This window comes from Linepithema humile, chromosome 4 (assembly GCF_040581485.1).
Source record: "Linepithema humile isolate Giens D197 chromosome 4, Lhum_UNIL_v1.0, whole genome shotgun sequence".
NCBI lineage: Eukaryota > Metazoa > Arthropoda > Insecta > Hymenoptera > Formicidae > Linepithema > Linepithema humile.
The window spans coordinates 6,667,609-6,684,547 of NC_090131.1; the positions used below are offsets into that span (position 1 = coordinate 6,667,609).

Below are 16,939 nucleotides of genomic sequence, written 5' to 3' on the forward strand. Positions count from 1 at the left end.
CATTAAATAAATAAATATATAGTAATATAATTAATAGAATTATACGACCTGCGAATAGTCGAATAGTCAACTCATTTTTTTTATATCTCATAGATTCTGGAATACGTTTCCCAGCTTTATTTGCAAAATATGAAAATATGGAAATGTTTGCTACTCTAACATCCGGATAAAGATCTTGAATTATTATTGTTAAAGGTACTAACCATCTGCATGCACAGATCGATATCATGACAGACGCTCCTATTATTCGAATGACAATTCTAAATAAGGGAAACTGACAACGTGTTATTGTAACATCGACCGCATCAGCCCTTACTGTCACGGCACATCCTGCACAACATTTGTATAACACAGCCTCGTCGCTTATTCACAAATCCCCTACCACAGTGATACCTTCGCCATGCAGTCCGCCATACTGCGTTACTACAGCATTAACAAGACCTTCATGTCGCAGATCGGCGCTTGGCCCTATCAGAGTAGAAGCATGAGGATATTAATACCGTGTGTGATAGTGTTCATCGATATCAGCTACCTTATACCGGAGGTAATTATACAGTCTCTTTTCAACCATCGCTCGTTCATGTTGCGAGATCGACGTACGTTTCGTTGAAGCAAATTTCGATCCGCATCCCTTGCAAGTATAGGACATTTCTAAATCAACCGCACTTCATTTGACAGGTACGATTTATTTGGCACATCGTGTGTACAACAAGTAGAGTTACTTAATGCAAATTAAATGCGACATTGGAGTAAATTTGATGTTGGAATATACACACATCTCTCAATGTTAAATGTAGCAATGTGCAGTGTCATAATTACTCGGATTGCCCCTATAATAACGCCTCACCTCCTCAGATGATACGAATGTTTGACACTTGGGGTAACATCGATATCGCAGTCGAGTGCATGGTCTCGATATTGTTTGTGATCGCTTGCTTCACGAAATTATTCAACCTCAGTTTCAGGATTAAGAAGGTACGATTTTATAAAAATTTTTTAAATATACACATGTCGGCGTATTTAAAAAAAATGTCATAGCTTCGTCTTTTTACTTAAATTCTCTTTAGATGCGGTATTTATTTTCCTTGATTAAATACCATTGGGAAGTGTTCACGAATTCCGCGGACGTCGAAATTTTACAGGATTACGCTACATTCACTAGAAAAGTGGTGATATTTTACGCAAGTAAGATGCCATTGTGTGTGACTTACGCTCCACCATAATGGAATATTCTACAATTTATTTATCTCGCAAAACAGCATATTGTCGATTGTTAATATCGGCTGTGTTATTTAGGCGTTAAATAATAGTCGTTGTTCGCAGCTTATGTTTATACGTCGACAACACTGTTTCTGATAATACCACTATCGTCGCAGATTCTGGACGTAATAATGCCTCTCAATGAGACGCGTCCACGAAGGTTTCTGTTTGAGGTTGAGTATCGTATCGATCACGAAAAATATTATTATCCGATCTTGTTTCATTCTTACGTAGCGGTCGCGATAATCATGTCGATTGTGGTCTGCGTCGATACTACATATGTAATGTACGTGCAACACGGTTGCAGTTTATTTGCAGCCATTGGGTAATTATTTAATGTTTATTATGGTGTAAGCAGTAGATTTTTCTCGTTGTATTATTAAAATTATAACTTTTACATTTATCATTCTATTTCTATAAGTAATCTTGTTGTAGAGTGATCCAAACAGACTTACATATGTAAAAAAAAGTGTTAAAAAATTCAGTGTCTCCATTTGTTAAAGAGTGGATTCGTCTGTGTAATCGTAATGCAATTCGTGGACAAAAATCTAGATCTCCATTGAAAATTAATGCTTGTCTCAGGTATCAATTACAGCACATAACTTCGAAAGGACACAGCAAAACCAACTATCTTACGAAAAGTAAAGAAAGGACACGCGAAAACGTAAAGGTCGAGGATATTTATTTCAAAGAGGAGGCAATTTTTCGCGAATTTATCATGTGCTTGCGAAAACATCAACTCGCAATACAGTTTGTATTTTTTTCTTAACTGCTTTAATAACGTAATGAAGAAAAGCTAAGATATTTAGACTTTTATTTAGACTTTGCCTTAATTAAGAAATTGATTTGCAACAAATTTATAAAATACTCATAAATTTGCAAATTATTTTCATTGTCAGGTATACACTTTTGTTAGAATCTTCGTTCATGCTATCGTCTGGTATCCAGCTGTCGTGTAATATGATTGTCTTGAGTCTCATAGGAATGCAAGCAAGTATATCATATAAAAATATTAATATTAAATATTAAATATATTATTAAAAAACTTGTTAAAATTAGCACGTATGATTGATAGAACTTTTATTTATCTAGATAATCAGTAATCTCGACAAAATCGAAGAGTTAATAAGATACGTTTGCTTGTGCGCAGGAGCTTTCTTTCATCTTATGTGCATGACTCTACCGGGACAAAGATTAATGGATCACAGCATGAACGTGTTTGATCAAGCGTAAAGAAACAAATAATATTAATAATAAATAAAATTTAAGTAAAATATCGCTGAGAACCTTGTGCTATCTAGTGAACTGTTGATATAATTCATTAATTAAAATAGATATATGTGCTATATGCTATATAATACTCGATATGTTTAGGTACTTTACATAAAATATATATACAAGACATTAACAATATCTATTAAATGCCACTATATCTGCCAGATAGCACAACTTTCCGCGATATGTAACAAATCCTCTTGAACTTAATCTTGCCAAACTTTGCATCTTGAAAAATTGCAAATTTAAAGTATTCTCTGTTATTAAAAAATATTCTATGTATATTAAAAATATATCGACTGCCGTGTGCGAAATAATGAAATATATATAAGAATAAATATTATGACTGAAAATACATTATTAATTCTTAGTTGCCTTTTTTTATATTAAAAAATTATTTAATAATAATTATTTAATAAGTTTTTCGACAAATACGACATGACAGTCAACGTAGTGTAAAAAAATTTTATAGTTCTCAGGCAAAGAGGAAATTTTTCAGTTGTAGATCGCATTGGTACATATTGTCGCTGAAAAGCAAAAATCTATTGCGAATATTACTTTATAGAAGTCTCGTGCCGTGCACGCTGACTGCCGGTAAAATATACGTGATGTCAATGGCCAATTACAGTATGGTAGGCGCTACATATTACAAAGTATACGATATCTACATGTGTGCTATAAACATAAACTACATATAAACATTGCACTAAAAGAACAATTATTAATTCATTCTCCATTTCAGGTGGTACAGACGGCTCTCTCTTACTTCATGACATTTTCCTCTCTCACATAACAATTATGATCCTGTAATACCTTCTATAATGAAATATATTTTGTAGTTTTTATATTGTTAAGTAATTTGTTAGATATTCAAAATAATATACAAACTATTTCATGAAAATATATTGTATTAGAATTTAGATACTATATTTTTAATTATCAAAAATCAAACCAGCTATTGTGATACGAATGTTAAAACGACAATGCGTAAAAATTAAAAATACAAAAATTGAATATATCATAAAACTTGTGATATTTGCATAAAATTATTTGACTTCTTTTATCATAAAAACGATCTTACAGTTTGTAATTCTAACATACTGTATAACTTATAACATTTATAAAAGATGGAAGACATAGACATGGAAGACAACATAGAAGAAGATATTTCATTTTAACATAAAAATTTTGCAATTTTAGATTTTTTAGGTAGAAAAGAGAAAAAGCATAAAATTCACAAAAAAATTATTAATTTCCGTTGCATTGGAAAAACAAAGTAACCTAAAAACCCTGTTTAATATTGAAAAATACAATAATATTGATAAAATTTGTTATAAAATATATTATCTACAATTTGAAAATTGACTTTTATCTTTATTATACTTCTGTTGCATCTAACAATGTTGCACTGACACTACCAAGTAGATCTTTTTGCGTGCATTACATAGAGCGTTTATAATTTCGGTGTATCTTACAATGTGTCCTCATGCGACTATAACAAGCTGTCACAGTACAGTAACAAGAGGGTTTGTCACCGATCGATTGAATAGCTACCTTTCACAGAACGGCAAACGACGCTTGACAATCTGGTATTACTACAATCATATTACTCTGTGTTTCCGTGTTGCTTTTTTACTATATAACCAAATATTTAATAAAGAGAAACTTTCGCAACCGCGTAGTCGCATAAGAATTACGTGAGACATGAACGCAGACGTGGAAGAATATTATGCTGTCAATAAATATTACTTGTTGCGAATGGGTGTTTGGCCATATCAACATAAAGTATTGAAAATACTGCTACCGTGTTTTCTGACGGCAGTACAATATTCTGTTTTTGTAACTGAGGTGATGCATCATGTTAATTAAGCAAGTAATGGATAAAATTTATAGAGACATCAGTAAACACTTAAAAAATAATGTTGAATACATCTTTTTTAGATAAAAATATATTTTTACATACTTACTTTTAATATTTGAATTTTCTTTAATATTCAATGTTTAATTATTCATGAACGACATTAATTCAAAGGTGTTTTTATTACAAGAAAATTGGGGCGATGTAGATATATTGATCGAAAGTATTATTAATATTACCCCTATTCTTGGTGCTCATGTAAAATTAATGAATATTGTTGTGAATAATGACAAGGTGAGTTTTTAAATCGATATTGCTAATACTGATTGTGATTATTCATCTTAAATTTTTTTGTTGATTAGTTTCGACGTTTACTGCAATTCATGAATGATAATTGGGTGCTTTTTAATAATAAATCCGAACGTTACATTCTAAGACATTATGCTAAAATCGGCCAAAAAATAACAAAATATTATGCAGGTATATACATATAATTAGTTTTCAAAAAAGTAATACGCAATAATATAAAAAAAAAACAGAAATTTTATATATTGCTTGATAATATTTCAAGTATTTCAACGTAATTGAATAAAAAATTTTAAATCCAATTTTTTCATATATTCTATCATAATATAATTTGCGAGATTATTACATTAATCCTAATAAAAAAAATAATGTTATAATCAATATAATGTTAATATTACATATCTTCTTTTTCTCAGCATATTGTTACACAATATTAGTGCTATATGTGCTAATTCCGTTAATACCAAGAATCTTAGATATCGTAATACCGCTTAATGAGTCGCGACCACTAAGACATATATATGAAGCTGAATATAAAGTGGATAAAGATAAATACTATTATCCTATTTTACTGCACGCCTTTATATCGAGTGTGACTACCATTGGTATAATACTGACCATTGATAGTATATATATTGTATGCGTATTACATGCTTGCAGTCTGTTTACGGCTATCAGGTGAGAAATATTAAGCACAAAATTAAAATACTACCTCCTACAGATCTTTCTCAATTTATTATGTTTTTCTAGAAAAAGAGTGAGGCCACGAGCCCATTCAAAAAAATCCCCTTTTTGCACAATGAATTATGACTTGGGCGCACCATTTGGAAAGTCTTCAAAAGTAGATTAACTTTTGCCAAAAAACTATCATGCTAAGACGCATCGTTTCAGAGCTATCCCTATATTATCGGGAAGCACGAAGAAGTGTCCATCACAAGAAGAGAGATGGCGAAAAAGAAACATGCCCGGCAACCGATTTTTAAGCAACCTAACATGAATTTTGGTCCACTTTAGAAAACTTTTCGAATGCTGCATCTCCCAAGTCATAATTTTTTTGTGCAAAAAAAGGATTTTCGGAGCCTCACTCTTTGTTTATTTTTTAACGAATAAACTTGGTGCTAATTTACAACATTTTATTTCTAAGCCACCGTCTCGAAAATATTATTTGTAAAACTGATGCTGAAATTTACAATAACGAGGAAACGCATACAGGGATGCATTATCATCTATTAATAGAGAAACATGATTCTGGATCATCTAACGATGATTATCATGAATTGATGGCTTGCTTGAAAAAACATCAACTTGCATTAGAGTACGTATTACGCGAAATTTTATCGTCGATAATAAGTGATATTAATTTTGTAAACATTAATTTAATAAATGTAATAACTTATTTTTTCAATTTTCTTGTGATAAATTATTTTATCTGATCTCTTTAGGCACGTTCACATACTGGACTCTACATTCACATACGTGACGTTTTTTCTTCTATTCTTGAATATATTGATTATGAGCGTAATTGGATTACAAGTAAGAAAGGATATAGAATATGTTTTAACTGATTAAAATATATTTTCTATTATTAAGACGTAAATATTGCAGCTCATCAACAAAGTAGGGCATACGGGAGAAATAGTGAGGTATAGTTGTATAACTATCGCCGCAACTACCCATCTCATATGTTTGTGTTTTCCCGGACAATTGCTGATGGACCGAAGCGCAGAGGTGTTTGACAAAGCGTAAGGATTAGAGTTACATTGCCTATCTTTCATTTTAAACGATTCAAATATTTCAATTTTTGATAAATATACATACATGTGGCGTTCGTGAACAAAGGACTAGTGTTGTTTAATAAGTATTATTAAAGTGATATTTTCATTGTTATTTTACTAAAATTTTTATCATTATTATGCTGCAAATAAATGTGAATAGATTGCGTAATATTGCAATTTCATATCATTTTGTCTCTTTTTAGATGCAGTTCGCAATGGTATACATTTTCTGGAAAAAGCAAAAAATTATTAAGTATACTTCTTTACAAAAGTCTTGTTCCATGCACACTTTCAGCAGGAAAATTGTTCGTTATGTCAATGACTTTGTGCAGTTCGGTATGTCTGGTTTAAAAAATATTATAATTTATCTTATACAGCGTTATAATACATTTATTATTTGATACTTCAAGGTAATGCAGACCGCTATGTCGTATTTTACTACCTTTTTGTCCGTGAAATAAGAACATAACAGTAATCTGCGATGTACTTTCGCAGAATCATCACCATTTATGCCAGCAGAATATATATAATTAATATTATTTAATCAACAATTGGTAAGATAACAATTTCATGTGGATTTATTACCAGACGGAGGCTGGTTAAATACGATGAATAGCTAATTGTTTTTCATCATCTCTTATTAATTAAGTCCTTGGTTTTCATCGTATTTAAAAAAATATTTGTAATTGTTATAATAAAATGTAATACAATATAATATAATATATTTAATATATTTTTTATTGTTATAGAATTTTACTTTTCTTTATATTTTAATATATATTATATATATATTTTTATTATATTCTTATATATTCATACAATCAAGTTTTATAGTTCTAATATAAAACACGATTTTCGTTTACAGTTTGTAATTTTGACACATTTTATTACTGGTGACACTTAAAAGATGTACTTAACTTTTCACGTTGAGGAAATATTACTTTCGTTTTACTTGCAAGCAATTTATAATTTCTGCGTTATTTCTGTTTGGGAAACCAAGAGACTATTAAAAAAGACTATACTATAAGAGCGACGTTTCAAATTGATCGATCAAATATATATCTTTCGCAAATAAAATGTTCGTTATGTCGCTAATTATGTGCAGCTCGTTATGTGTTTAAGTGATCTGTGCGAAATATCGTACACAACGTAAAGATTATCGTTCAATTTTAAGGTGACACAGACAGCCATGTCGTATTTTACTGCTCTTTTATCTATGCCAGTGCTCGGAATTAGTCTGAACATTTCAGCCGATTTCCGTGGTATACGCCTCCTCTCCTCTCCTTACCGCGCGCGCCGCAGCCGCTAGGGCCAGCGCCGCCGAGCGTTAGGAGCGGCACTATCCGATTATGAGTGGGTTCTTCTCCCTATTTATTAAAATTTAAAAAAATTTATTAAAATTTATTTATTAAAAATAAATTTAAAAATAAAAAATTTATTTTTAATAAATTTCAATAAATTTTTTTAAATTTTAATAAATAGGGAGAAGAACCCACTCATAATCGGATAGTGCCGCTCCTAACGCTCGGCGGCGCTCGCCCTAGCGGCTGCGGCGCGCGCGGTAAGGAGAGGAAAGGAGGCGTATATCACGGAAATCGGCTGAAATGTTCAGACTAATTCCGAGCACTGATCTATGCGATAAAGATGCAATGTAGCGTGTTTCATACTTTTATATGTAGAATCAGTGTTATACACTCACCCGAAAAAAAAGCGGTACACTGAAAATGTGGGAAAAATTCATCAAATTTCAACTGACGATAACTTCGTAAATAATAAAGATAGAAAGTTCTATAAAATATGGAAATGAAGCTAAAAATCTCTACTTTAAGAATCAATTTATTTCAATGTTGCAAAATAAATTTATTGAAAATGGCGGATGACAAAGCGCGAGCATGCAAAATTGAAAAATAATGGTTCGAGTTTGCGACGGTGCACGGTATAAACAAAAAATTGTAGCTTATTGGGATCAAAAGCGTACGAAAGTACAGAGTCTCCTCTTTAAAATGCTTTTTTATGCATCTCGATACGATGATTTTTCGCCGAGAGATTCGCATTTGAAGAAAAAGGCAGATTCTTACTTCAAATGCGAATCTCTCAGCGAAAAATCATCGTATCGAGATGCATAAAAAAGCATTTTAAAGAGGAGACTCTGTACTTTCGTACGCTTTTGATCCCAATAAGCTACAATTTTTTGTTTATACCGTGCACCGTCGCAAACTCGAACCATTATTTTTCAATTTCGCATGCTTTTGCTTTGTCATCCGCCATTTTGGAGAAAGTTATCACACATTATTGCGTTATGAATTTTCGAACACTAGACATCCAAACTTTTAAAATAGTTTTTAAAAAATCCTGCTAGCTGTATTACGTGCCGAGATATTCAATTTTGAACCAGACCGAATTGCAAGAATAAGAATTCTGTGGTTATCAGCTCCGCGGTATTTTAAAACTCCAAACTCTCCTTACGGTTATAAGTGTCAATTCTGCTCTTGGCGTTACCCAGGATCAACGGCGTGGACGTGGCAGAAATCTGATCCCGTGTGCACATGTTGGCACGTGTGTATGTGTGTGTGTGTGTGTGTGTGTGTGTGCGTGCGTGTGTCTGTGCGTCCGTGTGTGTGTATGTGTGTGTGCGTGCGCGTGCGTGCGTGCGTGCGTGCGCGTGCATGCGTGTGTGTGCGCGTGCACCACTGGGATAAGGACCTCATGGCTCGTTAGATCCACGATATTTTACGACTCCAAACCCTCCCGGTGGTGCGTGTACAATTGTGTGTGCGCGCGCGTATATTAATAATGGGTATGACCTCCTCGTGCGCGTATTACCTCATTCATGCGACGAGGCATACTTCTTATTAGTGTTCTAATTTCAGTCTGCGTAATGTCATTCCACTCTATTTCAAGAACTCTTCGAAGTTCTGGCAATGACTGAGGAGCAGGTATATGATTTCGTACTTTTCTGTTAATATTGTCCCATAGGTGTTCAATGGGATTTAAATCTGGACTCATTGCTGGCCATTCGAGTCGATTTATGCCAACTTCATCGCAGAAATCAAGCACTTTTCTCGCAACGTGCGGTCGAGCATTGTCTTGCATAAACAAAAAGTCAGGGCGGAGAAATCACAAAAGATCTGCAGACATCTCCTTCGGATGCAAAACAATTGATTGAAAAATAATGGTTCGAGTTTGCGACGGTGCACGGTATAAACAAAAAATTGTAGCTTATTGGGATCAAAAGCGTACGAAAGTACAGAGTCTTCTCTTTAAAATGCTTTTTTATGCATCTCGATACGATGATTTTTCGCTGAGAGATTCGCATTTGAAGTAAGAATCTGCCTTTTTCTTCAAATGCGAATCTCTCGGCGAAAAATCATCGTATCGAGATGCATAAAAAAGCATTTTAAAGAGGAGACTCTGTACTTTCGTACGCTTTTGATCCCAATAAGCTACAATTTTTTGTTTATACCGTGCACCGTCGCAAACTCGAACCATTATTTTTCAATTTTGCATGCTCGCGCTTTGTCATCCGCCATTTTCAATAAATTTATTTTGCAACATTGAAATAAATTGATTCTTAAAGTAGAGATTTTTAGCTTCATTTTCATATTTTATAGAACTTTCTATCTTTATTATTTACGAAGTTATCGTCAGTTGAAATTTGATGAATTTTTCCCACATTTTCAGTGTACCGCTTTTTTTTCGGGTGAGTGTATAATGGAATGTTTAACTTACATTATTCTTGCAAAGTATGTTTGTAATCGTTGTAATAAAACGATGTATGTAATATTTATAATATAAGCATATGTATCTTATTTTTTACGTCTTACGAAACAAATAGTAGAATATAAAAAATATATTTTATTTTAACATTTTGCAATTATCGATTTTTTGAATAGAAAAGAGAAAAAAAGAAAAAGCACAAAATTTACAAAAAAATTATTCTGTATTGGAAAAACAAAATAACCTAAAAATTGTGCAATATTAAAAAATACAACAATATTGACAATATTGATGAAATTTGTTATACAAATGTGTTCTTTATACAAATGTATTATCTACAATTTGAAAATTAACTTTTATCTATATTATTGAGTACGTTGCACTGGCTCCACGAAGTAGATCTTGCGAATTACAGAGGGTTTATGATTTCGGTGCACGTTACTACATGTCTTCATGCGACTATAACAAGCTGTCACAGTACGACAACAAGAGGGTTTGTCATCGATCGAATAGCTACCTTTCACAGCTCGTCAAACGATCAAAATAATATGTTTCACAGTTTGTCAAACGACGATTGACAATCCTGAACTATCAATCATATTACTCTTGTTTTCCGTGTGTTGCTTTTCTACTGTAACCAGATATTTAATAGAGGGGAACTGTTCGGCAACTGCGTAGTCGCATAAGAATTAAGAAGTATGAACGAACACGTGAAAGAATATTATGCTCTCAATAAATTTTTCTTGTCGCGAATTGGGGTTTGGCCATATCAACATAAAGCATTGAAAATACTGCTACCGTGCTTTCTATCAGCATTACAATATTTTGGTATCCTAACTGAGGTAATGAATCATGTTAATTAAGCAAATAATAGATAACAATATACAGAGACATCAATGAATGAATACTTAAAAAATAATGCTAGATACGTCTTTTTTTATAAAAATATATTTTTACATATTTATTTTTAATATTTGAATTTTCTTTAATATTTAATGTTTAATTTTTCATAAACACTGTCGTTAATTCAAAGGTGTTTTTATTGCAAGAAAATTGGGGCGATATAGATACAACAATCAAAAGTATAATTAATATTTGCTTTATTGTGGGTTCTAATGCAAAATCGATTAATATTATTGTGAATAATGACAAGGTGAGTTTTCAAATCGATATCGCTAAAACTGTGAGTATTTATCTTAAATTTTTTGTTGATTAGTTTCGACTTTTATTGCAATTCATAAATGATCATTGGGTGCTCTTTCATAGTAAATCCGAACATTATATTGAGACATTACGCTGAAATCAGTCGAACTGTGACAAAATATTACGCAGGTATATGCATTATCAGTTTTTAAAAAAATAGTACGCAATAATACAAAAAATTACAGAAATTTTATATATTGCTTGATAATATTTCAAAATTTTTAACGTAACTGTATAAAATTTTAAATCCAATTTTTTTATACATATATTCTAATTTGCGAGATCATTACATTCATCCCTGATAAAAAATACTGTTTTTATTCAGTATAATGTTAATATTAATTTAATGCATATCTTCTTTTCTTAGCATTTTGTTACACAATATTAATGCTATATGTGCTAATTCCATTAGTACCAAGAATCTTAGATATCGTAATACCGCTTAATGAGTCGCGGCCACTAAAAAATGTACTTCAAGCTGAATATAAATTGGATAAAGAAAAATATTATTATCCCATTTTATTACACGCCCTTGTGATGTGTGTGATTAACATGAGTATAATATTGATCATTGATACTATGTATATTGTATGCGTATTGCAGTATATTAACTGCAGTACTTGCAGTATATTAACTGCTATTAGGTGAGAATATTAAACACAATATCGAAATACTATCTATAGAGTTTTTGAAATTTACTCTTTAACGAATAAACTTGGTGTAAAGTGCTAATTTACAACATTTCATTTCTAAGCCATCGTCTTGAAAATATTGTTGGTAAAACTAATACTGAAACTTACAATAACGAGAAAACGCATAGAGAAATGCATTATCATCTATTAATAGAAAAACATGATTCTATTGACGATGATTATTATGAATTGATGGCTTGCTTGAAAAAACATCAACTTGCATTAAAGTACGTATTACGCGAAATTTCATTGCCGATAATACATGATATTAATTTTGTAAAGGTTTATTGAATAAATGTAACAATTTATTTCAATTTTTTTGTAATAAATTAATTCATCTGATCTCTTTAGACACGTTCACATGCTAAACTCGACATTCACATACGCGACATTTTTGCTTTTGTTATTGAATATAAGTGCTAATTATGAGTGTAATTGGATTACAAGTAAGAAAGAATACAGAATATGCCTCAAATGATGAAAATGTATCTTCTATTATTAAAACGTAAATATTGCAGCTTATTAATAAATTAGGACGTACAGAAGAAATAGTGAGATTCACTTTTATAGCCTTTGGTGTTATTGGTCATCTCATATGTATGTGTTTTCCCGGACAATTGCTGATAAATCGAAGCTCAGAGGTGTTTGACACAGCGTAAGAATTAGAATTACATTGCCTATCTTTGATTTTAAACGACTCAAATATTTCAATTTTTGATAAACATACATATGTACATGTGGCGTTCGTGAATAAAGGACTAATGCTGTTTAATAAGTATTATTAAAGTAATATGTTCATTGTTATTTTACTAAAATTCTAATCATTACAATGCTGCAAATAAATAAAAACAGGTTGCGTGATATTGCAATTTCATATAATTTTGTTTACTTCAGATATTGTTCGCAATGGTATACGTTTTCTGTAAAAAGCAAAAGTTTATTAAGAATACTTCTTTACAAAAGAAGTATTCTTCTTGTTCCGTGCACTCTTTCGGCAGGAAAATTTGTCGTTATATCTATGACCTTGTGCAGTTCGGTATGTCTGGTTTAAAAAATTTTACAATTTATCTTATATGGCTTTATAATGCATTTATTATTTGATACTTTAAGGTAATGCAAACTGCTACGTCGTATTTCACTACTTTTTTATCTATGCGATAAAAATGCAATGTGCTAGCGTGTTATATATTTTTACAAAATCAGTGTTATTTAATAGAATGTTTAACTTTCATTATTCTTATAAGGTATGTTTGTAATTGTTGTAATAAAACGATGTACTTAATATTTAGAATATAAGCATATTTAGAATATAAGCACGTATCTTATTTTTTATGCGAAAAAAATGGTGGAATATAAAAGAATATATTTTATTTTAACAAAGAAATTTTCGATTTAATGAATAGAAAAAAAAAAGAGAAAGAGCATACAATTTACAAAAACATTATTCTAATGTATTGGAGAAACGAAGTAACCTTAAAATCTTGTTCAATATTGAAAAATGCAATAATAATGACGATATTGATAAAATTTGTTATACAAATGTGTTCTTTATATAGAAATTATCTACAATATTATTATCTACAATTTGAAAATTAACTTATATCATTATTATATGTACTTCTGTTGCATTGGCTGCACCAAGTAGATTTTTTGCGTGTATTACAGAGGATTTATAATTTTAATTCTTTTAAAATTTAAAATATTATTGAGCAACATATAAAATTTTTGCATTTTTTTGCATTATTGCGTACTATTTTTTTTTTAAACTAATGATGCATATACCTACATAATATTTTGTCACTCTTCCGCCGATTTCACACAGCATAATATCTTAGAATAATGTTTGGATTTCCTATCAAAAGCACCAATAATCATTCATTAATTGCAATGAAAGTCGAAACTAATCAACAAAAAAATTAAGATAAATACAATCAGTACTAGCGATATCGATTTAAAAACTCACCTTGTCATTCACAATAATATTAATTAATTTAACGTTAAAACTTTTAACAATTTTGGTGTATATTACAACGTTCTCATGCGATGTAACAAACTGACACAACAAGCACAACAACAAGAGGGTTCAATCAATTGAATAACTAAGTTTCACAGTTCGTCAAATGACGTTTGACAATCCGATATTATCATTTACATTACTCTTGTTTTCTGTGTGTTGCTTTTCTACTGTAAAAATATTTAATAAAGGAAAACTGTTCGGCAACCGCGTAGTCGCATAAAAATTATGTCAGACATGCACGCGAACATGGAAGAATATTATGCTGCCAATAAATTTTTCTTGTCGCAAATCGGAGTTTGGCCATATCAACATAAAACATTGAAAATATTGCTACCGTGTCTTCTAGCAGTGCAATATTCTGCTATCGTAACTGAGATGATGAATCATGCTAATTAAGCAAATAATGGATAATAATATATAAAGCCATCAGTAAATGATCACTTAAAAAATAATGTTGGATACGTCCTTTTTAATAAAAAAATATATTTACATATTTATTTTTAATATTGAAATTTTCTTCAATATTCAATGTTCAATTTTTCATGAGCATTTCACTGCCAGCATTTCATGAGCATAACACTGCCATTAATTCATAGGTGTTTTTATTGCAAGAAAATTGGGGCGATATGGATATAGCGGTCGAAAGCATGATTAATACTTGCTCTATTCTTGTTTCTAATGCAAAATTAATTAATATTATTGTGAACAATGAGAAGGTAAGTTTTTAAATCGATATCGCTAATTCTGACTGTGAGTATTTATCCTAAACTTTTTTGTCGATTAGTTTCGACTTTTACTGCAATTCATGAATGATCATTGGGTGCATTTCAATAGTAAATCCGAACGTCATATTTTAAGACATTATGCTGCAATCGGCCGAAGAGTGACAAAATATTATGCAGGTATATGCATATAATTAGTTTTTAAACAAATAATACGCAATAATATAAAAAAATACAGAAATTTTATATATTGCTTGATAATATTTCAAATTTTTTAACATAACTAAATAAACTTTTAAATCCCAATTTTTTTTATATATTCTAATTTTCGAGATTATTACATTTATCCTAATAAAAAATTACTGTTTTTATTCCATATAACGTTAATATTAATGTAATGAATATCTTCTTTTCTTAGCATTTTTTTACATAATATTTTTTCTATATCTGCTAATTCCATTAATACCAAGAGTCTTAGATATCGTAGTACCGCTTAATGAGTCGCGGCCACTAAAATATTTATATCAAGGTGAATATAAAGTGGATAAAGAAAAATATTATTATCCCATTTTATTATACGCCTTTGTGGCGATTATAATAAACATGAGTATAATAATGATCATTGATACTATGTATATTGTATGCGTATTGCATACTTGCAGTCTGTTTACGGCTATCAGGTGAGAAATATATTAAACACAAAATTGAAATACTGTCCATAGAGTTTTTAAAAATTTGTAAATTTACTTTTAAAATTTGTAAATTTATTTTTTAACTAATATACTTGGTGTAAAGTACTAATTTGGAACATTTTATTTCTAAGCCATCGTCTTGAAAATATTGGTAAAATTGATGCTGAAATTTACAATGACGAAAAAACACATACAAAGGTGCATTATCATCTTTTTATAGAGAAACATCATTCTGCTGACAATAATTATCATGAATTGATGGCTTGCTTGAAGAAACATCAACTTGCATTAGAGTACGTATTGCATAAAATTTTATTTCTTATAATAAGTGATATTAATTTTGTAAACGTTTATTGAATAAATGTAACAACTTATTTTTTCGATTTTTTTATATTAAATTATTTTATCTGATTCCTTTAGATACGTTCGCCTATTGAACTCTACATTCACATACGTGACGTTTTTACTTCTGTTCTTGAATATAATGGGCTTGAGTGTAATTGGATTACAAGTAAGAAAAGACACAGAATATGCCTCAACTGATTGAAATGTATTTTCTATTATTATGACAAAAATATTGTAGGTTCTCAACAAACTAGGAAATACAGAAGAAGTAGTGAGATTCGCTTGTTTATCCTTAGGTGTGATTAGTCATCTCATATGTATGTGTTTTCCCGGACAATTACTGATGGATCGAAGCGCAGAGGTGTTTGACAAAGCGTAAGGATTAGAGTTACATTGCTTACTTTTGATTTTAAATGATCCAAATATTGTACTTTTGATAAACATACATACGTGTGTCATTTGTGAATAAAGGATTAGTGTTGTTTAATAAGTATTATTATACTGATTTCAGCAGTGATATTTTCATTGCTATTTTATCTAAATTTTTATCTTTACTATGCTGCAAATAAATAGAAACTGGTTGCACAATATTGCAATTTCATAGAATTTTGTTTTCTTTAGATACTGTTCACAATGGTATACGTTTTCTGCAAAAAGCAAAAGATTATTAGGAATACTTCTTCACAAAAGTCTTGTTCCGTGCTCCCTTTTGGCAGGGAAATTTGTCGTTATATCTATGGCTTTGTGCAGTTCGGTATGTCTGGTTTATAAAATTTTATAATTTATCTTATATAGCATTATAATGCATTTATTTTTTGATACTTTAAGGTAATGCAAACTGCTATGTCGTATTTCACTGCTCTTTTATCTATGCGATAAAGATGCAATAGATGCGGTAGTGTGTTACATACTTTTATAGAATCAGTGTTATTTAATAGAATGTTTAACTTTCATTACTGTTATAAAGTATGTTTGTAATTGTTGTAATAAAACGATGTACTTAATATTTAGAATATATGTGTATCTTATTTTTTATGTCTCGCGAAAAAAATGATAGAATGTAAAAGAATATATATA

At 30.6% G+C, this 16,939-nt stretch overlaps 2 protein-coding genes across 3 annotated transcripts; both read left to right on the plus strand.

The window, feature by feature from the left end:
- The first annotated feature begins 230 nt into the window (after positions 1-230).
- On the plus strand, positions 231-7,502 carry LOC105677736 (uncharacterized). The gene is made up of 19 exons (XM_067352891.1): positions 231-544; positions 856-975; positions 1,068-1,185; positions 1,324-1,585; positions 1,843-2,010; positions 2,160-2,250; positions 2,353-2,489; positions 3,008-3,167; positions 3,278-3,289; positions 3,984-4,050; positions 4,238-4,383; positions 4,568-4,687; positions 4,756-4,873; positions 5,116-5,377; positions 5,844-6,014; positions 6,142-6,232; positions 6,305-6,441; positions 6,678-6,810; positions 6,885-7,502. Exons 1-19 carry the CDS (start codon positions 401-403, stop codon positions 6,933-6,935), a joined length of 2,508 nt encoding a protein of 835 aa, XP_067208992.1. The 5' UTR covers positions 231-400; the 3' UTR covers positions 6,936-7,502.
- A 3,134-nt stretch (positions 7,503-10,636) lies between these two features.
- Positions 10,637-16,875, plus strand: LOC136999431 (odorant receptor 22b-like). 2 transcript variants are annotated; one of them, XM_067353511.1, is made up of 10 exons: positions 10,637-11,033; positions 14,700-14,819; positions 14,888-15,005; positions 15,244-15,505; positions 15,649-15,668; positions 15,738-15,810; positions 15,938-16,028; positions 16,101-16,237; positions 16,484-16,616; positions 16,691-16,875. In XM_067353511.1, exons 1-10 carry the CDS (start codon positions 10,890-10,892, stop codon positions 16,739-16,741), a joined length of 1,149 nt encoding a protein of 382 aa, XP_067209612.1. In that variant the 5' UTR covers positions 10,637-10,889; the 3' UTR covers positions 16,742-16,875. The 2 variants fall into 2 exon arrangements, with proteins under 2 accessions (XP_067209612.1, XP_067209611.1); XM_067353510.1 differs by having other exon boundaries at positions 10,875-11,033; positions 15,649-15,810.
- Positions 16,876-16,939: the final 64 nt, after the last annotated feature.